The sequence below is a fragment of the Malania oleifera genome, chromosome 11, assembly GCF_029873635.1.
Source record: "Malania oleifera isolate guangnan ecotype guangnan chromosome 11, ASM2987363v1, whole genome shotgun sequence".
Taxonomy (NCBI): Eukaryota; Viridiplantae; Streptophyta; class Magnoliopsida; order Santalales; family Ximeniaceae; genus Malania; species Malania oleifera.
The window spans coordinates 23,721,712-23,745,850 of NC_080427.1; the positions used below are offsets into that span (position 1 = coordinate 23,721,712).

Genomic DNA, 24,139 nt, shown 5'->3' on the forward strand with positions numbered 1-24,139 from the left:
CAGTCATGTCCTCAAATCTCGAACATCACTTTCCAGCAACCATCCTGCAACACCAGCAAAAACAGAACCCCACGAAACCCTTACCCTCAAAATTTCATCACTGTCCAACCACCAGAGGAACCCCCATGCGCTGGCCAAACATACTCCTGCCGTCGGCCTTCAAGAATCATAAGTGTCTTGTGTTTTTATCATCACACCCCACCACCACTGTGCTTCCCACCCACTGAACTGCAGTCACCTGAAGTTTCATCGCAGGAATCTCACTGCGAGTGACTCACGCACCCCAGGCGCCAGCGAAGTGCCTGAAAAAGTCCCCTAGAGGTCTTCTGCAATTTCGTGTCTCGTGAGAAATTTCTGCAGCCACGATAACTTGAGTTTCTCCACAATAATTTGATCTGCAGATTGATATTTTGATCGCAGACGTAAGCAAGTGCGATAATTTGGCACAAAACCCTAGAAATTGTCACTCCCAACATCAAAAATCAGGTTTTGTTGCTGTAATTTGTGAGTTTTCTTTGGGAATTTGTTTCATTTCAGCAGGACAATCAATATTAAGGTGAATTAAAGATAGTATTTTTGAGAAATTGGGAGTAAGGCTTGTGGGAAATTGTGTTAAAAGGTTGTGATATATAGCTGCAGCATATGTATATGCATAATTCAGCAATATGGTGACAAATTATAGGAAAAAGGAATGTTATTTGCCAAACTTTGGGAGCAATTTCAAGCTTTTCAACACCTTTCTCAAATGCAGAGAAAAGGTTTGAAAAATCATCATTGATGGAAGATGTCCAATGAATGTGGTTTCCATAAATGGAGTCATTTGTATGCAGCTTCATCTGGAACCTCACCCAAAGCCTTAAGTGATATCTTGGATTGATAACTCTATTGTACATGTTTACAAAAGATGTTTGGTTCCCATCCAAATGGGTGAATATTTGGCTAATGTTTGGTGTGACATCCTACCTATGAATATTGGCCATGTACTCCTTGGTTCTCCTTGGTTGGATGATTTAGGTGTGACTCAAGGACATGAGAACACGTACGTCTTTCGCTATAATGGGAAGAAGATCATTTTGAAGTCCGCTCTACCATGAACCAAGACAAAGAATCAATCATAATTACTCAGCTTGAAGACAATACAAGGAAGGAAATGAATGCGTTTGAAGACATCCAAAGTCCTTCAGACATTCCAATTGTTGAGTTTGTCGTCCCCAATGTATTAATTGATGCCAACTCTTAATTCAAGTCTATAATGCTGTCTCAGGATCGTGGTTTCTTGTATCACTCAAGCGTTGGCTTTCAAAGAATACAAGTTTGCTTCTCCTCATCTATGATGCTGCCAAAGGATCTTGGTTTCTTGTATCACTCAAGCATTGGCTTTCAAAGAATCCAAGTTTGCTTCTCCCTTTTGATCCTCCAAATTTTCAAATTTCAAGGCCAAATTTTTTCTAGCTAGGGGAGAGTTGATGTAGGACAAGAAGCGAGACCTTAGGAGGATCCTTGCTGGAGAATAATTAAGAAGAGTAGGGTTAAGGAATTGTGAGGTTATGTTATTAGTTTAATACATGTGTTTAGTAATAATTAGTATAGGATTATGTTTATTTGGGGTTGTTTGTAATATTTGTGTAAAGTAGGGATATGTTTGTAATGTAATGAAGTTTTAGGGGTTTATGTGTAATTTATGTAAAGAGGCTTTCTTATAAATAGTGTGTGTGAAATCCATGATGTAGGCAGTTGATGAATTTGAATTGTCTGGGACCCTGGTATCTCCTCTCTCCTCCCTTCCCCTTCCACTTCCCCTTCCTCTTCTTCTAATTTCTCCATGGCTGCAGAACCTTGATGCTGCCCTTGCATCAGGATGATTATCTCCTACTACAATGGATAAGAGTATTAGAGCAACCTATCCAGCTGAGATAGACAAATGCCAGATGCATGGCCATGCATGGATGGAATGACTTTCGCATTTGTGTTGATCAAGAAATGGCTAAATTAGTGGGGCATACTAGTATTCACTAGTGCATCTTTGGTTAAGATAGGAACTTCATCCACTGTGCCCTTTCGTCATAGTGGTGATGACAACAATGACAATGACAATGATGATATCAGTTGTGACAACATGATTTTAAAGTAATGATGGGCAAGGTGGTGATGGGCAGGAGAGGGAAAACAATATGGGATGGCAAGACTATAGGTCAGAAGGGGAATTTTCATGGCCTCACCAAAGTGAAGACGAGAGTGTACAGTGGGCAAGACAAATAAATAAAAGTATCAATTGAAGAAGGGGGAAGGAAGGATGGATGCTAAAGATGAGACATTTTCCCTAGTTTTGCATGCATATAGGAATTGATAGCCAGAGTGGTGATCAGTCTAATCAGATGCTTTTTATTTATCATCATATAGTCAACCACATCCATATGCACATGCGCAGGTGCAACAAATGTAATCATATACACGGTATTTAGGAAATTATGACATGAACTGATTGTTGCAAATAAACATTGTATCTAATCTCAATATATCATATAAGGGATAGGAAAGATGATTTTGAACCACCAACAAACGTCACGTGGTGTTGAATGTATGAACATAATTATTATTATTATTATTATTATTATTATTATTATTATTATTATTATTGTATAAGAAAATTTTAATAGAAAAAATGAAGTACAATAAAAGGAGAAGCTGTCTTCCAAAAAAATTGACATTGCCTACACAAGGAATATGAAGTTAAGAATTTTGAATCAAAAGCATCACCTATTATATAAGGTAAACCAACCACCGCCGCTGCCCTAAAAATCCCCAAAATTAATAAAAAACAAAACAAGGGAAAAAACAAAAAAACAGGAAACAAGAAAAGAAAGCAAAGAATGAAAAAAATAATAATAATAAGGCAACTCTGTTTGGTTAATATTTCTAAGGGCCTGTTCAGCTTTAGAAAACAGTTTTATTTTCTATTTTCAGTTTTCCAAAAAATTACAAGACTGTTTGGTATCGTTGTCAAAAATATGAAAATAAAAAACCAGAAACAAAACTAAAAAACCAAAAACAGGAACTAAAGACCCAAAACCAGCAATCTGTTTGGTTAATATTTTCAAAATGTAAAAAAATTAAGAACTTGATTGAACAAACACTCATTTTTGTTCTTTCATCAAATAACGATTAAAAAATATTATTAAAGTCATATAAGTACAAAAGATTAAAAATTTATATTATTATAGTAAAAATAAAGTTATTGTTATAATTTTTTTTACTTAATTACTATTTTTACAAGAACAATCTTAATCGTAGATAATAATTGAAAAATATTTAAAATATTTTTTTTAAAAGGATTTTATTATTTTGTTTAAAATTTTCCAAAATTTTATGGATATTTTTATATTAATTATATTTTAAACTCATATGGTCACTTTATTTTTATTTTTATTAAAAATTGTGTATAAAATGAACGATTTAATCAGTAAAAGTTAATTCTAGTTATTAAAATATTTTGTCAACAAGTTGCGAAAACAACTGAAAACCATAAAATTTAGTTTTCAGTTTTTTTGAAAACAATTGAAAACAAACGAACAAAAAACATAAAACCAGTAACATAAACAAACGCATTATCATAATCTGTTTCTTAAGTGTAGAAAAACGAAAACAGAAGACTAAAGGTCTATTGGTATCATTGTTATTTTTTGTTTTCTGTTTCTATTTTTGCACAGTAAAGAAATAAGTAATAAAAACGTGTTTGTTTATGTGGCCTGTTTTCTATTTCTGTTCTCAATTTTCAGTTGTCTGCGAAAAAACTAAAAACCAAATTTTATAGTTTTTTGGTTTTTTTAATAACAAAAGAAGGTATATTAGATTAAGAAAGAGAAGCTACAACCTAATGGAAAAATTAAGTGTTGCAATAAAAAAAAAATCAAAATTCAAAATTAAAAAAAAAAAAACAAACAAACAAACAAAACAAAAAGTACTCCAATCCAAGAAAACCTCTTTTCAATCCCTTTCCATCATAATTTACTAAGCATTTTAAATTTGCAAGCTTCCTCTGACCCTTCTTCACCTTGTACTTACCCCCATCAAAGTGCACATCAATTCCACCAGCATCACACATTTTTAGATCCAATTTATCCATTATATCTTGGGCTTCTAAGTCCTTCCTAGAAATAACCTCCAATGGTATAGGTGAAATTCCATCATTTCACTGCAGTTTATTATCCAACCCATCATTCTCAAAATTAGGAACTCCCTCCAATCCTTTCATCGAGCCAGGATGTACATAGGATGGATCCACGAGAGCATCATAGGAATCAGAAATATATCCATATTGTTCTTGAATCTCATCCAACAGCAAACCACCACCACCCGAGTCAAACTCTGTCATCACTATCATTATCTGAAAAATATACCCATTTCTTAACCTCCTTTTCTTTGCTAACTCCATCACTTGCTATATCCTTCATCTTAGCAAGTGTATCTTCCACAATGCTCAACTCTCCTTCAGAATCTCTCCTTATAACCTTTGCCTTTCTCACTGAAATGCTGTCTTTCTGTTTCATATAATTTCTTCATTTCCACACTGATCATTGCAGCCTTTCGACAAGCAAACACCTTAAGACCCTTAGATTTTTCAGAATTAAATCCTGAAACACCAGATTTCCTACCCAATCCAGCTTCTTCTTTTTTATTAATCCTGCCGACGCCAGCCTCTAATCCCTCTGCAAAACCAGATTCAACAGCCAATTTGATACTGCTATTATTATCATCATTTTCTTCACACACTGATTCCAAAACCAAAATAAAATCATCCTGATTACACTCTGAATGTTGATCCAATCTATGCTTACTTTGGAAAGCTGGAAAGATTTTGTATTTCATTAACATCTTGCTGAATACCCACCTCTCCCACATGTAAATATTTTCTAGTAAAATGGACTTGTTAAGAAACATGGCCGTGCAAGTGAAGGGCCTTAACACCCATATCCTTGCCCTAGGCCTTTTTGGATACAAGGCCAATCAGTGGAAGCCCCTGTTTATAAGAGACTTCTTTTTAATCCAGAGAAAAGTCCATAGCATTCTTGTCAAAACACTGGGCCTGTTCTATTAAATGGCCCAACTTTGTCAAAAAAGAAGCACCACCTTTCTCGCAAACTTGGCCCAAAATCCAGAATGAGAACCAGATGACCAGGCCCAGACTTTGTACCCTCATTGACCCCTTTTTCGGCCCTAGCCACCTCTGTAAGATTAGCAGCAACTGCCGGAACCCTAGTTCCCTGCACCTTATGGACGTTCACCTCTGATCGAGCAGCATTGTAATCTAGTAATGGCACCCCCGATTCCTTCAATCACAAATCAGCCCTGCAACTAGGTTTTCAGCTGTTTTTATTGCCAGAAATTTTAATATCCAAAAATATTTCTTTTTAATTAAATCATTCGTTTTATACACTTTAAAATTAAAATTATAATAAAATGATCATATAATTTAAATATAATTAAAATAAAATATACATAAATTTCAAAAAATAATAATAAAGCCAATAACAAAATATTTTTACTATTCAATTGTCATGTCTAATAAATTTTTTATTACAATTAAGTAAAATAATTATAACAATTTTTATTTTTATTATAGTATTTTTTTAATGTGTATTATTTTGCAATTTTATTATTTTAATCATATTTTTATAATATTATTTGATTTAAAGGTGAAAATGACCATTTTTAATTAAGTTTTTAATTTATTTTAGTTTTATAAATACTAGCCAAATAGGTTGCTAGTTTTTGGTTTAGTTTCTGTTTCTGATTTTTGGTTTTCGTTTCTTGTAATTTTCGGCAGTAATACCAAACAGCCCCTAAAATAATACCAAACAAACTCAACAAGAATTCCACCAAGTTTTCCAATTTTCCAAACAATAGGAAACATTCTATTTTTATTTTTCTCCACCTTTTATATACTAATGTAGGAACATAGAAAACAAGGTGCTTTTGCAATTATTGGAAAATTAAAACTAGAAAATGAAAACTACTTTCTATAACTGAACATGCCCTAAGTCTTCACAAGTTCAGCTAAATTCACAGCATGCATGTGTATGAGTGGGAAAAGACACAAAACAGTGCTCATTCAATGTCCCTCAAAGCCCATTAATATATGCCGCAAAAGCTAAAACCTCGTTAAATAAAGAGTACCAAATCACAAGCACTACCACCTTTTGGGGAAGCAACTAGGGAAGAGATAGAAAAAGAAAAAGGAAAATTTGATGATGGTGATACGAATATACGATACCTTCTCTCCCAGCTACTTTGTTTCATACACAGCTTATCCCCTTACCAACAAAACTGACACAATTTTAGCCTCAAAAACCGTATATAAATTGGAAGTCCTAAACTTTAACTCAATTTAATTTAAATGAAAAAAAATTAAAAATCTTTGTTGTGCAGACACTTGTAAGATGTGGACAAGTGAAAACTCACATCAGCCAGAGTCTTCTAACTTGTGACGTGCTTGCATCACTACGTTTTGGGTGTTATGGATTAAATGGGATGAGAGGATCTTCCAGAGTAAGTTTACACATTTGCTTTGGGAAAACATTGTGTTGTAGCACGCTTTGGGCCTTTTTCTTTTGGTGTATTTTGGGGGTTCTTTGAGCAATTTGCAAAATGTCCAGGCTCCAGAGGGTTATCTTGATGGTTTTTTTTTTTTCTGTTTTTTGGGTTTGAGATCTCTTTTCATGCTTATTTGAAGTGTACCTTGTCCTCCAATATCACAAACAGAAATAATATACTCGAATTACAATTTCCAGAATAACACTCTTGAATTTCAGTGCTACATGTGCAGTTAAGTGTTTTCTTGATTTTGCTAATTTATTTTATCCAATTGTGCACATCTATCAGTATGAAATAGTCATATCCAATTATCCAGTACAGCTACAAAGCAAAACAAAAACTAGAGAAGAAACTTCAGGAAGCATCGACACATTAAACAAAGTTATACATCCAAATAAGAAATATCAACCTCAATACCTTACCTTACTATACCGTGCATGGGCAACAGAAAATTGAGTTTGATCCTTGATAACAGGGAATGATGAATCACCAGCGCCATCTTTGCTCTAGAAAACATTATAGCACCCTCAAATCAATTCATACAACATTTTGGACTTTGAATATTAATTCAGCATAGAAATATGTGTCTACAAATGTTTGTGACTTGCCTTTTCATAGACATAAAAATTTCCATCTGCATGAGCAACAACAAAAGCTCCATCACCTTTAGGCACCCAAGCAATACTAGTGCAACGACTGTTAAAAACAAGAAGCAGATTACTCATGGAAACTAGTACTAGAATATCATAAATGAGTGCTTTGTCTATGTACACTTTTGGAGGGGGGGAGTAAAGAAAACTTAATCACAACAGGTTCTAAAAATGTTACAACTACCAACAGACGCTCTTACTAAAATTATTAGAAAGCTTGCTGAAGCATATGCTTCAGCTAATGCGTGGGATAGAATCACTGAATATAATTTAGCAACTACTCTTGAGACAAAAAAAGAGCAGCCCAGTGCGTAAGACTCCCACCAAAGCAAGACTGGGCAGGACCACACATACTCACCCTTACATAAAGAGGTTGTTTTGTAATTTGAACCCAGCAACCAAGTTGCAACGTGTCAACCTTACAAATGCACCAAGGCCCACACTCAAACATCTAAACTATTTAGGGGACCAAATAATATGCCCATGCAAAAAAATAGAGGATTCAAGGTTGAAAATTAAGGGCCTGTTTACTATCATTTCTGTTTTTGTTTCTCTGCAGTGAAGAAACAGATAATTAAAATGTGTTTTTTTATGCTGCCAGTTTTCTGTTCCTGTTGACAGTTCTCAGCTGTTTGTGAAAAATTGAAAACCAGATTTCATGGTTTTTAGTTGTTCCAATAACCTGTTGCCAGAATATTTCACCATCCAATTTTTTTATGGATTAAATCACTCATTCTATCCATCCTTTAAGTTATAATTAAAATTAAATGATCATAAAAATTTAAAATAAAATTAAAATAAAAATTCCCATAAAATTTTTAAAAAAACCGAAAAATATTAAAATTTATTTACAAAATATTTTTACTATATTTTCAATTATCATATAAATAAAATTGTTCTTGTAAAGTGGATTTTGAAATATACTAATTAAGTAGAATAATTATAATAATTTTTATTTCTATATATTATTTTTAATTATATTTCTTTTATCATTTTAATCATATTTTGTAATTGTTATTTGAGTCAAGGACACAAATGAGCATTTGTTTAATCAACTTTTTAATTTGTTTTAATTCTACAAATATTAACCAATCAGGTTACTAGTTTTTGATATTTAGTTTCTGTTTCAGATTTTTAGTTTCTGTTTTCATATAATTTTTTACAGTGATAGCAAACAGCTCCTAAGAAAACTAAGACGCTGTTTGGTATCTCTTTCAAAAACAAAAAGTAAAAGTGAAAACTTAAAACCGGAAACCAACTAAAAATTGAAAACTAGCAACCTATTTAATGAATACTTCCAAAACTATGACAAATTGAAAACCTAATTAAAACTTGTGTTCATTTTTTGTCCTTGAAACAAATAACAATCAAAAAATATGATTAAAATAATAAAAATTCAAAATAAAAGAACTTAGAAAATATTATAATAAAAATAGAAAGTAATTATAATTATTTTTTATTTTCATAATTTTAAACTTACTTTTTAGTGGTCTAAGGGCAATCCTATTGTACAAGATAAATGAGTTATGGTAAAAATTGATTTTTCAAACGAATTTTACTTTTTTTTTTTTCAAACTTTTATATGGACATTGGATTACAAGGTCATTTTATTTTTATTTTAATTTAAAATTTTGCATGGAATGATTTAATCCAAAAAATTCTTGATATTAAAGTAGCAAAAATTGCCGCAACAATTAAAAACCATAAAATTTGATTTCCTGTTTTTGCAAAACAGAAAACTAGCAACGAAACAAGTGCATTGTTATAATTTGTTTCTTCATTATAACAATGATAACAAACAGCTTTAAATGTTCCTCTTATTATATACTTACAGATGACCTATAAGCCTCAACTCTCACTGGTAATATGCATTGGTGGCAAATGTATAAAAGGATGCAAATGGAAAAATGGTGGCAAACATTTAAAAAGACTCTAGAGAAAAGGAAGAAAATGAACTACACCGGTCTCAATGTTTTGCAGGGACAAACAAATTATAAAGTGTCCAGTGTACTTACATAACGTTCATGAGTATTAGAAAGCATAAGTGAAAGAAAAATGTCATTAACTTGGGGACGTGATGATGCAGGGGCAGCATCAAGGATCTGCAGCCATGGGAGAGATTAGAAGAAATTGAAGAGTGGAAAGAAGGAGAGGAGAGGAGAGAGGAGATACAAGGGAGAAATTCATGTTCGCTTCAATTCAAATTCAACATCTGTCCATGACATGGCTTTCACACACTAACTATAAGAAAGATTCAACACATGAAATTACAAATATATCCCTAAAGCAACATGAATTACAAACAGATCCCTACATTACACAAATATTACAAACAACCCCCAAATACACATAATCCTACACTAATTAATACTAAACACATAATAAACTACTACCTAAACCCAACAATCCTTGATCCAATTCTTCTTAAGCATTCTCCAACAAGGATCTTTCCAAGGACTTGCTTCTTGTCCTACATCAAAATGCTTAAGAGGGCTTTTGAATAAATTAAGCATTTAGAGCTAAATGCTGCATGCAGTTATAAATCTATGAACCGGGATCTGGTTGTAATTAGAATTATCACTCAATCTGTATGCTGAATTTTTTTAGTCGTTCACTAACAAACCACTGAAGATAATGAGAAGTGAGTCATGAAGTATTTTGGAATTTATATTTTTAAGATACAAAAATATCCCAGATCCTCTTACTAGACCTCTTATTGAGTCAGCAATGGAAAGATCTCTAGTTTAGTCGGATGTGATTCAGCCATAATTAAAAGGATTACCACACAAGAACAATTCACTGAATTTTAGACCATTAAGAACCCAATCTCTACTAAGATGCAGCTAAGGCAAATAAACAGGGCCTAATACACTCTCAAAGCAAAGTCAACCATTTGCACGTCTAAATATGTATCAAGTTCTATACACTGAAACCAACTCTTTGCTCGAAATGAGGCATTTTGACATAGTCTACATTCCTTTTTAGTAGTTTTTTTACACCACCTATTTTGATTCCTTATAGAAACTTTTTTTATGGAAAAGGAAATTTTCTATGAAGGGAAAAAAAAATTACAAACTAAAAAGGAAAAGAAATCCTCAAGATTGAAAAAAAAACTGGAATCTGAAAGTCTATATACAACAACAACAACAAGCCTTAAGTCCCACTATGTGGGGTCAATTACATGAATCCTTTTCTACCAATTCACCCAATCAATTAGAAAGTCTATATCTGAATCAAAATCCCTCTTTCAATCCCTTCCACCATATTTAATAGAACACTTTAAATATGCTAGCTCATGTTGACCTTTTCTTTCATTTTGCTCCTACAACAATCCAGCCTGATTTCTTGTCATGCAATGCAGGACAACCACAAATCTATCTTGTCTAAAAAGTACTTGAGCTGTTGAGCATATTTACCCTTTTCACTGACCTCCAGAGAAGCAGGGATGGCAAGACGCCATCTATTAAACACAGCTTCTTTACTAAATCCTTCATCCTCAGAAATAGGAGTTCCTTCCAAACCTTTCAATAGGAGTCTCTTAACACATTAAAGCCCCCTTCCATAGAGTTGAAGAGGTCTGGGTTGTGGCCCTAGTGTTCAATGAATTCATCTAATAATAAATGTACGTCACAGCCAAACTCACCATCAACATCACTTCCACACTTAACTCATCATGTCTTTTTTTTTTTGTTTTTTTGATAAACAAAGAAAATTTATTAGAGGCCAGAATCTACGAGAAGAATAAAACCAAAGTAATTAAAAAAAAACAGGAAGAAAAAAATCCTCCCTTTATATCAAAAGTAAATAATTACAAATCTCAGTCTAGCCCAAAGTCAGTGCAATAGAGCCACCCAGTCCCGCTGCATGTCTTCCAAAGAGATGTGGCCAAAGAATCCATTCACTAACACCCACAATGATGAAAAATAAGTCACCCTACTCCAAAGCAAGTTATTAGAAACCACTCCTTTGAAAATTCTAGCATTCCTTTCCATCCAAACACACCAAATAATAGCCGTAATAAAGTATCACCATAAAGCTTCTTTTTTCCTTTCCTTTACTAAAGCCTCTAACATGATGGTACAAAACGCCTTCAATGTGGATGGACAAACCCAATTCTAGCCAAACATACCAAATAATCTATTCCAAATAGCCTTCATGTAAGAACAAATCACGACGTTTGTTTTTTTTCACATACAAATCCCTCCACTAGCCTTTTACCACAAACCATTCCTTGTGTCCATCAAACTCTCCACAATAGTGAAACTTCCATCATTATTTCTCTTCAAATTTTTGTAGAATACATCTTCAGATTTATCCAGCTAAATTTCGACATTTGAGTATATTATTGACATTTTTGCTCAATTAGTTCCCTTACACTGCATATGGTCGCCCCAACCTCTTTTAAGCTGTTACATGAAATATATGAGAACTTAAAGATAAAAAATAAAATAAAGAGCTAAAGTGCCATAAAGCTAGAGCAACCCAGGAATCCTCCGCTTCAAATCTCTCCTACATAAAACAATTTAATCAACCAAATTAGGAGGTTATGGAGACTGCTCAAAGAAATTAAGGCTGATATATACTCTTTCTCTTCTTTCTCCTTCTAGTTTGTATCCACATTAATAAAAGTCTGGTCCACAAGCACACTACTATTGTGAGTTATTCAGCACAGATATAACCACTACCTTGCTCCTGGCTTATAGTGCAGAAATTAGTTCAATTAGTTGTAAAAGTGAGGATTATTAGTGAAAACCAAGGAAGCATCCCGAAAAGCACAAACCCTATAAACCCTCATCATTTCTGAAAAGTGAACCAGTTCAGCTACATGCCTTTGAACTCAACTAGTAGGAACAGAAAAACTCAAATAATAGGAACCTTACAATTGTTATGATGATTCATCCTTGATTTTATAAGAACTAAAAACTAAGAAAATCAACACAGAACTGCCAAACAAGTTTTTATCAGAGGCAGCACCACACATCTTAATTGAACAAGAACAGTGTTGGCAGGAACAAATACCTTGCTCTCAGCAAACGGCGAAAGAAAGCGTCACAAACAAGTTGAGCAAGCTCATCTGATCTGATTGATGACAAAAGGTGCTGAATACAAAGATTTGGGCTGATTATGCAATGTTCGGGTTATTTGCATCAAATCTTTCTCAATTGTAACTGTGTAAGGACCTCTTTTGGGTTTGGGTCTGGTCGGATGTCCTCTTTGGACAAAGGTCTATAATGGGTTTTGGAGAATCAAAGCAGCGGTAAGAAGGTGTAGGAAGAAAATATTCTATCATCATTAGTCAGATAATTCATAAATCGCCCATTCAAGATCATTCTATGGATTAGATTAAGTACATACGGGCAGGAAAAAAATGAGAAGTCTGATTAAAGAAGAAATCAAACAGACAATCACAAATGATAAAAATAAAATAAAATAAAAGAATTCTGACTCTAGAGGTAAAGATTAGTCCTAACAAAAGAAATTATAATTTAGCATTAAAATCACCCGGCAACTACTTGAAAGAACAAATACTTGATTAATTCATAAATCACATTCTTTTATAATGTTCGCAATGAATGGAAGCAAGAAAAGAGGTCTGAATTCAACCCAGGAACCTCCTCAAGCTGGAGCATAGATATCATATGCTCCTACCTCGTTACAAATTGAAGGCACCCTCTAAGGGTTTACGGAACAAATCAGCTAGTTGCCACTCAGACTTCACATAGGCGTTGGCAATAAGCTTCTCCACAAGTTTCTCGCAAACAAAATGACAATGAACCTCACTATGTTTGGCCTCTCTGGATTCAAAGCAATAAGAATATCAGCTTGGCTATCACACATCAACTCAATAGGCAGTAAATGTAGAAACCCATATTCTTCTAAGAAATTCTTTAGCCAAACGAGTTCACACATGGTATAGGTCACATCACTATACCGAGAAACAGCACTTGACCATGCAACCACAGTATGTTTCTTACTTTTCTAAGATACCAAGTTACAACAACACACAGTGTCTTCTTCTTCTGGCAGACCATGACCCAGGCCAATCTGCATCAATGTATCTCTAAACACGTAAGACCCTAGTCCTGGAATGAGAGAACTCTCAAATGCACAAGTGTAACTTTGAGTTACCACAAGATATGAATAACAGCCTTCCCGTTACTTGTTCAAGGAGAATTAAGGAACTTCTCATAATACTGTCGCAAAAGATATGTTTGCTCAAGTGACAGCGAGGTAATTTAACTTTCCAACAAGTCTCCACTATCATCCACAATCAACCAAGAAGTCACCCACATCTGGTACTAATTTATTGTTAGAATCTATAGGTGTATGAATAGGTTTGGATGCCAGCAGCCTAACCTCATCCAAAAGATATAATTCCTCTACGATAGGATGGTCCCATACAAGATATGGATACTTCTACACCTATGAAGTATTTTGACAACCCCAAATCTTTAATCTGGAGCTTTCTTGCAAAAAAAATGTTTCAGCTTTGGTATACCCTGACTATTGTCACCTATAATAACAACATCATTAACATACACATGCAATAAAATCCTACTGGCAGCAATACAGTGACAAAAGATAGAGACTAGTCTACTACACATATCTGAAGACCAAACTCAAGCATCACAATACTAAAACAACCAAACCGTGCTCTTGGAGACTACTTCAGACGATAAAGGATTCCTTTTCTAGATTACACACCAATGTCGAGCCCCCAAGCAACGAACCCTTGTGGTTGCCCCACATATAATTCCTCCTAAAGATCACCATGTAGGATGGCATTCTTCACATTTGGATCACCATGCAAAGGGCAATGACATGTAGAGAAAAAGATGAACCATCTAAGTTTGGTGACTAGAGAGAATGTGTCAAAATAATCCAAACCATACACCTAAATATAACCTTTAGCCATGGGCCTTCTTGATTGACCTATGCACCCAACGACATCTAACCACAGACTAAATAATAAGAAGAGGCACAAATTCCAAATTATCCACTTTTCAGTCATGTGTCTCTACATCCATTGCAACTCTACAGCCACAATGGAATAAGGCTTGAGGCACTACGCTGGGAAGGGAAGCAGAGGACAGAATAATTACAAAATAATATGACGAGGGTGCATCAGACAAACTTTGAGATGGGCTGTTACTTTTCTGAACCGAAATACGTAGGTCAATATCTTGAGACACATGGTCATCAGACAAAGGGAAATGAAGGTGCAACCTTGGTTTCTGGTTTTTAGTTTCTGTTTTGGTTTTTAGTTTTCATTCTGGTTTTCATTTCATAATTTTCGACAATAATACCAAATGGCCCCTTAGAATTTGGAGGAATCTCTCCCACCTTGAGTCATCATGTGCACACCTGCAAATTAGGGTGGTTCAATCAACCACAAACACTCAACTGGGATGAAGACTCAGCTTGATATCTAGGTAGAGACAATATGCCCAAATCAAGAAAACTACGTAATTTCATCAAGATTGGAAAAACTTAATGTCCAAAGTAATATGGTATAGACTCAAAGAAGGTAATATTAGCAAAGATAAAGAAATGATGTAAAGCAGGATTATAACAGATATACCCCTTTACAGAGAAAGTATCCCATAAAAATACACTTAAAAGCACATGGAGCCAACTTATCTACCCGTAGAATTAACTGATGGACAAAGGACAGGGGTGGAGTGAGAACAATGGAGTATCAAAGAAGAGAATAGAATTAACATATTTTATCAACCAGGACAGATGATAATAAGAAAGCAAGCACTAAGTGCAGCACTACTCCAAAACAATTTGGGGACATTGATTTTCTAGAACAAGGAACAAATGAGTTGGACACGCTTGTTTTTCTTCCTGCAACTCCATTTTATATGGTGTGAGGTCACTAACTGGTGAATCATACTAAAGGCAGTCATATCAGTAGTGTATTGGTGTTGAAGTACTTTTTAGCATTACCACTACAACGCATAGGTAAATTAAATTGAGTTTTGATTTTAGAAGAGAAAGCACGGAAGAAATTAAATAACTCGGGACAATCTTTCATTCAAGAAAGCTAAGTCATCCTTGAGTAGTCATCGATGAATGTATCAAAAATCAAAAACTCAACTTTGAAAAGACATGACTAGGACCTTAAATATCATAATGAACTAACAAAAAAGGGCCTATGGCTCATGTATTAACCTGAGAAGCAAATGGAACATGATGATGCCTTCCCAACCAACAAGACTCCTACTCTAAAGTAGAAACAAAATTCACATCAGGAACCAACTGTTTTTTTAATTTGACCACAGAAGGATAACCAAGACAATAATAGATCTAAAGTAGTGTGATGGCAGCACTGCAGGTGGTAGAGTGTGATGCAAGTAAAAATAGTAAAGTGTGTCAATCATATTCCTCATCTGTAACTCTTGAATGACAAGAGAATGAGGAAAGATGAGAAGATTAAAATGCTTCTGAGAATTTCGGGTGTATTGGCGGCAAGATACAGGGAGGTGATGGAGCTGGTGATTAATTTGGAGAAGAGATGGAGGTAAATGGCAGTGGAGAAGTTAGGAAACAGACCTTTGTTAAAGCCAGGAACATAAACTCAAAAGACATGCTTGCTCAATGAACTATGAAGGGAAGGCCAGCAAGGAGTGTGAAGAGGAAGGGAGAGTTAACTTTTAGATGCAGTGTGTCATGGAAAGAAAACTTTTATCATAACTTTAGGGATTTAAATGACCCAAACAAAAGAAGGGTGATTGAAGGGCTCTTGAAGAGGTGGACGCCAGATGTAGAATGTCTCCGACAGACTAAGGCGAAGGAGACTAGCATTTCATACAGGGTGATCAATTCTGTGTGGTTTGGGAGGAGGATGAAACAGGTATCTAAAGGGGCAATGGGGGCTGCAAGGGAAATTTTTGATTGTGGGGGATACGTTGAAGTGGCCTGTTTGTTTTTGAAAATTAGAAAATCAATTCATATGGGTTTTTCCAGATGTATTGGGGCAGTGGAAGGCAGAACTAAGGGGGATTTGAGGATTGACTTAAGAATGACGGGATCTAAATGGAAGCTACCCTGGTGCATTGGATGGCTCAATACAGCCATGTTCCCTAGAGAGAGAAAGCTGTAGAAGAGTTGCTCCTGCTACGAGAGGGTTCTCCCATTTCTTAGACAAGTTACACCTAGTTGATCTTCCCTTTGCAAGATGAACCTGATTGAACAGCAGAGGAAGATAGTTGCCTTCTCAAGGATTGATAGATTCTCTAAAGATGTGCCCTGCAAGACTAGTTTCTGAACACTCCCTACTATTGCATGCATGATCATGGGGTCCTTCCAAGGTGGAAACTCCATCTAGGTTTGAGAACATGTGTCTCAAGGAAGAAAGGATGGAGGATTTCATCCGGAACTGGTTAAACAATTATAGGGCGGAGGGGCCACTCAGTAGCTGCCTGGCCAAAAAACGAAGTTGCTTATGAAGGATCATAGGAACAAGGAGGATTTTGGTAAGTGGAGGTTAAGTTAGTTGGTTTGTTGGTGACTATTAAGGAGTTTAACTTGAAAGAAGGGTCACATAACACTTTCAGCGAAAAATAAAGGAGAGAGAATCTCAAAGGCAAAGTGGTTAGTTTGTAGTTAAGGAAGAATTTATCAGGGGCAGAAGTCTAGAGCTCTTAGGCTTTCAAAAGGAGATAACAATATTAATTTTTTCAACGGGGTAGCCAATGCCCACAGGAGAGCAAACATCAGCAACATTAGCATCAGCTGTATGATTTTTAGTGAAGAAAGGCAGGCTTTGAACAAATTTGTGAACTATTACATAAATTTCTCACAGAGGCTGTTGAAAGGAGATCTTTATTGGATGGTTTAGATTTTACTTTGATTGAGCAAGACAGAAAAGCTTAATTGGAAAAAGAACTTTTTCAGAGGAGGTTGTGACCCCTTTAAATTTGCAAATGGGATAAGGTGCCATGCCCAGACAGAACGTCCATGGAAAACTTCAAGCAATGCTGGGTTATCATCAAAACAATGTCCTGGAAACATTTCAAGAGTTCTTCAAGCATGCAAAAGTTGAGATGAGTTTGCATACTAGTTTTATTGTTGTGCTTATTACTACTTTCGTTTCTTTTTTTTTTTTCAGAGTTATGCCACCCATCCATCTTAAGATTCAACATTTCGGCCACACTAGCTTTTTGGCTATGTGGTGCTTATTCCTATTATTTTATGAATATAAAATTTGCAGGCATGTTTCATCCAATAATAAGCGGTATTCCTGTTGCTAAGTTGTACCACAGCCTGCCCATCCCAAAATTAATACCAATACTCAAATTTTTCAACAGATATAAAGTAGGGACAAGTAGGAAATAGTACCAACATTGCCTGGTAAAAGAATTTATTAAAAATTTTTGATAACAAAAATAGATGAGCAGATCCATTAAGAAAAAATAATTACAGCACAAGGAGGACAAGGCTTCCTCCCAAAAAAGTGAAAAAAAAAATTACATCCAAGCTCCCTTCGAATCCCCTATGGATATCAGACAGTGAAAGACCCACCAAAACCCCAAAAATATGAGCCCAAAAAGAAGCAAGAAAAGCAGCTTTCTCTCAGAGCAAATTCAGAGAAATCTTCTGATCTTTAAAAGTTCTAACGTTCCCCTCAAGCCGGAAAGTTCACTAAAAAATTACAGTGTAGCATATACTGCATAATCCCAAAACATTGTCCTCCTTCTATCATTTCACGACCCAAAAAGTTCACTAAAAAATCTTGAACATTCTGCGCAGAGCCACCCAAACCTTGCAAAAACAAGAAAACAAATTGTTCCACAAATACCTCACCACGCAACAATGAAGGAAAAGATGACCATGAGTCTCGTTTTCCTCACGAAGCATCACACACACCCCAAGTCTGAGAGCCTAATGAAGTCTTCTTATCCAATGCAAGTCATTCATATTAATCCTGTTGAGAACCAAAGTCCAAATGAAAGGCCGGATCTTAAAAGGGACTCTTGCTTTCCACACAGCTTTGTTCAAAGGGAAAGAACTAGGATTTGGAGATCTCATGAGACGAATGAAAAAGGACTTTGAAGAGAAAGACCTCAAAGAATCCCCAATCCAAAGCCTAGCATCCCTCCTCAGAGTAGGAATATAAGAATCCAAAACACCCAATAAATGAGTGACCTCATCAAAATCTCTTTAGACTCCTCAAGAAATGGAAATCCAAAGAAACCGAGCCCCCCCCCCCCCCCTCTCCCCTCCCCAACACCCCCAAAAAACAAAATCCGGAAATTGGTGCATTATGAACAGAACAAAGTCTAAACAAATTTGGCACCAACATTTCCAACAACGTCTCACTTACCCAAATATCCTCAAGAAGCGAGTTTTAGCACAATTACCCACTTCAAAAGACAACAATGAGGAAAGGAAAAAGACAAGCTACCTAGGAAATAAACTTCTAGGGGCTCACAATGGGTAACATTGCCACTCCCCCTTGGTATCCACCCATTACTACGAATACCATGCTTGCTATTAACAACTTGATGCCATAAGGACTTAGACTCTAAGGGGAACCTCCATAACCATCTTCCAATTAAGGAGAATTTCTTAGAAACCAAATTTCCAAGCCCCAATAGCCCTCAATTTAGTTCTCCTAACCACCTCCCAGCTAACATGGTGATCCATCATATCCTCCCTGAACTCAAATCACAAAAATTCTCTCATTAATATCTCCAAATTCTTATCCATTTTTGTAGGGATTTCAAAAAGAGAGAAATATAAATGGTAACATTAGACAAGGAAACACTAATGAGAGTGATCCTAACCCCAAAAAAAGATAAACCTTCTTCCACCCCTCTAATCTTTTCCTTACCCTCTCAATCATCGGATCCCAGAAAGCATATTACCCCCTAAAGGAAGATCAAGATACAAAATAGGCCAACCCAAAGTGTCGCTATCGCTACAAATCTAAATTCCTCCAATCTCAAATTAATAGCCGCAAAACCACTCTTGAACAAATTCAACGTCAGCACCAAAATCTAAATTCCTCCAATCTCAAATTAATAGCCGCTAAACCACTCTAGAACAAATTCAACATCAGCACCAAAATCTTCTGAAAAATGCCCAACAAAGTAAGAACCTTGCAGAATTTCTCAACATTATTCTCCAAGACGAAAATAGTTCATCCACAAACTAAAGATGAGACTCCTCCACCTACTCCCCCATAACAAAAAGACCCTTAATTACCCTTAGATTCCTGAGTGTGAGAAGCAAGCCCACTCAAACCATCCACCACCAACGTAAACAAGAAAGGGGATAATGGATCCCTTGTCCTAACCCCCAACAAACCCTAAACCAATACCTAGGCTGACGTTAACAATTACTGATAAATTAGCTAAGCAAAGGAATCATCTAATTCAAGTACACCATAAGGCACAAAACCTTTTTTTCCATAATCTTATCACGGAAACCCGATTAATCATGTCATAGGTTTTCTCAAAATCTGATATAAAAACCACGCCCCTCTCCCCTCCTCCTCACATCTTCAACCACCTTATTAGCTACCAAAACAACATTTAAGATCTGTCTATCTTCAATAAGGACTGGCCTGAGCTTCCTCAACAAAACCTTAGTGAGCACCTTATCATGCTGGGTCACAAGACTAATCAGCCTAAAATCCTTCAGCCTCTTAGATCTTTCCTTTATGGAATGAGGGTTGTTGATAGTCATTTTTTGACCAAACAAATAATAACTTAGCTGAACAATGTGAAAATCGAGCTAAAACAAAGAGAGGAACCAAAACTATGCAGAGCATTCAACCGCCACTTAAAGGTAGTCTACCGCTCTTCCAACCCTCTTTCCCTTACCTGTTTCTTTGCACATATGCATAGGAAATGGCACCAACCCGATAGCGGTCAGCTGGTCCAGTTGAAATTCAAATTGAATTTCATTTTTTCTGATTGATTGATGGATCTGAGTGTGCCATGTGTCCTAACTGTTGCCACGTGTCAGGCAACGAATCAGGATGCTGGTTGTTGTTTGTTGGCTGTTTTGGAAGTTGAAATTCTCAATTTCCTTTTCCTCCCTTTTGCATGGTCTACAAATAGACCATGCATAGGATCATTTTGTGCATGCCATAATGGGGTAAATAAGGGAGTTTTTTGCATGAGAAACACTAAAATCCATGCATTTGTTGGAAGGAGATTTGTACTTTGTTCTAGAGAGATATCAAATATTCTCTCCATTCTTCATTTCCTACCCTCTGTGTTCTTTCTTTTCTGAGTATTTTTCACCACTAGCATACATGAGTTTCTTGATTCAGGTCAATCCTCTCATCTTTCTTTTTTAAATTTCATGTTTGAATTTCATGTTATATGCATAAATGTACATTGTTGTAGTTTTTTCAAGTAGTTAAATATTTTGAGTTCAAATTTGTGTAAAGTTGATGAATTTAGTGCTTTGGTGAGGGCATGCATATTTCACAACTAAATTGATTTTGGTATCATTTATAAAAATCAATTTTCAAAATGATTTTGTAAATCTTTTTTTACACATTTCCCCATGTATGCATGTCGATTTTTGCATTGTCATGTCGTCTAGGATAGGTGTAGACTAGATTCATGTTCTGGTTTCATAGGAACATGCATGAAAATTATAAAATGATGAAAATTGCATAAAGGCATTCGACGGGCCTCGAGGGCACAGTCGACTGGTTCCCTTTCTAGAAGCAATCGACTGGCCATTAAGGCATCGTCGACTGGCCAATCCAGAGGCTATTTTTGGCCATTTTTCTATACTTTCGGTAGTGTTTTAAGTCGATACTTTGTTTGTACACTCTCTGGAGTGTTTGGTAGAGTCTGCTGATTATTTAAATGATATTGGTTTTATCGTTTTCTCCTTAAAAAACCACAAAAAAAAAATCACGGAGTTCTTTAAAAAAAGGGGGGGGGGGTTTCTAGAAATAAATGTCCTTGATGTGGCTTTTACACTTTGCAAAATGAATATTTTCTGGGATTCAAATGTTTTCAAGGCAGGTTTGTGATTCCCATCAAAACACCAATAACTCAATTTTGATTTAGAAAATAAACCACTTTCCAATGATCATTCATGATGCGGCTTTAGGGTGAAAAATTGATTGTTTTCTAAAATTTCGAAGATTTTGAGGCTCTACTCATTTACAATGTTTTCTGAATAATCATGTTTTTGTTAAAAAATATTGATTTTTTTTTTAAAAAAATTCAAGGTTCCTTTTTAAAACTCTAAGTATTTTTAAGTAAATTTTAAAATGTTTTGAGGAACTACAAGTGGCTTGATCCCTCTTTCAAGAAGATATGTAGACAATCTATCCCAATATAGGTGCAACCATAGCTTTAAAAACACAAAAAACCCTTTTCTTTGTTATTGTTTTTTTGTGTTTTTCATTTTCTTTTGCGATTTGAAAAGGCAATAGTAGGGTGACTAGGGTCTTCATGGGGCATAGGCCTTTATATAGACTCTATGAAAGCCTTTTCAAAAGGTTAAAGGATCACAAATTAAAAAATAAAAATAAACAAAAAGTGGCATCTTGCTGCAAGCAATCAAACGTTCATTAGGTGACGGTCAATCGGCCTTACTTGAGAGCAAGGCACGGTCGACCAACCTCTGAGTGTGGTCTACTAGTCCCTCCCTTCTCTCGTTTTTCTCAAGAATCTTCAAAAAAAATTATTTCAAAAAATTAAATATTTTTAGGGGAGAGACACACGCACAAGGTAAGAGCAGTGACTGTTCTTAGAGCGGGTGTTTTAGGGTGCCAACCTTTTAATTCTTATTGAAAAGAATTAAGCATTACCTTTCCGATTCACAATGGTACTCCCAAACCTTACATGTGATACCCCATGGATGAAAATACTTAAAAGATTAGATGTTACTACCCATATCAACAAGGTGCACCTTTTTTTTCAAGAGTTTTCCCATAAGAACTTTACGGTTAAGCGTGCTTGGCTTGGAGCAATATGGAGATGGGTGACCTCCTAGGAAATTTGCTCAGGAAGTGTGTGAGTGAGGACAAAACACACTGAAAAGAACACGTGTTGATCTATGAGACCAGTTATTAGTTTATTAAGGTCCGTACCCCTGTTGTCTGGTCCAGGTGGACGAGGAGAGAAGCAGTGCTCCCTGATAGACCCAGGTTAGGGCATTACAAATGGTATCAGAGCCAACACCCAAACGGAAGTGTGATAAGATTCACATCGCCTGGATTTGGAAATGCAGGTTCGCAACGAGGACATTACGTTCTATAAGTGGGGGAGAATGTGATACCCCATGGATGAAAAGGCTTAAAAGATTAGATGTTATTACCCATATCAATAAGGTGCACCTTTCTTTCACAGGATATCACATTCTCCCCCACTTACAGAATGCAATGTCCTCGTTTTCCACATACTTAATATAACAAATTGGAACTTCGTTCCCATAATCTATATCAATAGTATAGAAAATTCATATACATCCATTTCAACATATATCACACGAGTTTAATCCAAAAATCCGCTAAATGATATAAATCCAGTAAACATCATTTGAAAGGAAAAGTAAAGGATTCAAGCATCTCTTATTACAATATAAATGCAAATAAGTAATTTTCATAAGGTTTGGATATCATACGCCAAAATCCTCATTTGACGAAGACTGCACATTTCATATCAATCAAAGTCAGCTATTCTCTGAATAGGCTGGTAGAGCTATATGTGAAGGAGATTGTACGACTACACGTGTTCCTGTTTCTATTGTTTTAGACCGAGACCCTCGTTTTACATCTCGTTTCTGGCAGAGTCTACAAGATGTCTTGGGATCACAACTGACGTTCAGTACATCTTTCCACCCGCAAACGGATGGACAGTCTGAGAGGACTATTCAGACGTTGGAGGATATGTTGCGGGCTTGTGTACTGGATTTTGGTGATAGTTGGATACAGTATCTACCGCTTGTCGAATTTGCGTATAACAACAGTTACCAAACTAGCATAGGGATGGCACCTTATGAGGCACTGTATGGTCACCGGTGTCGATCTCCCTTGTTCTGGGATCAGGTAGGTGAGCAGCAGGTACTGGGTCCGAAATTGGTTCAACAGACCTCTGCAAAGGTCGAGTTGATCAAGGAAAGAATCAAGGCAGCTCAGAGTCGGCAAAAGAATTATGCTGATACTCGTCGTCGAGAGCTGGAATTTGAGGTAGGGGATATGGTTTTTCTTAAGATCGCTCCGATGAAAGGGGTGATGAGGTTCGAAAAGAAAGGGAAGTTAAGTCCTCGGTATATCGGGCCTTTTGAAGTACGGAAAATGATAGGTTCGGTTGCTTATCGAGTGGCTTTACCTCCAGCACTATCCAAAGTTCATGATGTGTTTCACGTCTCGGTGCTAAGGAAGTACGTGTCAAATCCTTCGCACGTGCTGAATTACGAACCTCTAGAGATCAGTGAGGCTTTATCATATGAGGAGGTACCAGTACTGATGTTAGATATGAAAGTTCAGCAATTACGGACTAGGGAAATACCGCTAGTGAATGTATTATGGCGTAACCATGCAGTGGAGGAAACTTCATGGGAGTTAGAGTTAGAGATACGCCAGAAGTACCCGCAATTATTTTCGGATGGTACGTAATTATGTATAGTAGTATAGGTGGTATGGTCTTCGGGAGAGTTTTGTGTGTGTGTAATTTTCCGAAACATCACATTGTAACCACGATATTCCTCCACCATAAACGAGGGTAGATAATAAATTTGGGCCAGAGCTGCTTTGAGAGTGGCTGCCAACTCTTCTGTAGGTCTCCGACGTAAGGTAGAGTATGCTTGGTATCAGTTGGTGAATTTCGGGGACGAAATTCTTATAAAGAGGGGAGATTGTAGTAACCCGACTCCGAAAAAATAAATAAATAAATAATAATAATAATAAT

General features: G+C 35.9%; 1 protein-coding gene across 1 annotated transcript in view; it reads right to left on the reverse strand.

Annotated features, from left to right (window-relative positions):
• Positions 1–24,139, reverse strand: part of LOC131168601 (uncharacterized) — a 37,700-nt gene that overhangs the window by 4,097 nt on the left and 9,464 nt on the right. The window contains exons 5-6 of the mRNA XM_058128159.1: positions 7,200–7,287; positions 7,014–7,097 (exon numbers count right to left, since the gene is read on the reverse strand). Of these exons, the coding sequence (XP_057984142.1) occupies positions 7,014–7,097; positions 7,200–7,287 (172 nt within the window). The remainder of the gene's footprint in view (positions 1–7,013; positions 7,098–7,199; positions 7,288–24,139) is intronic.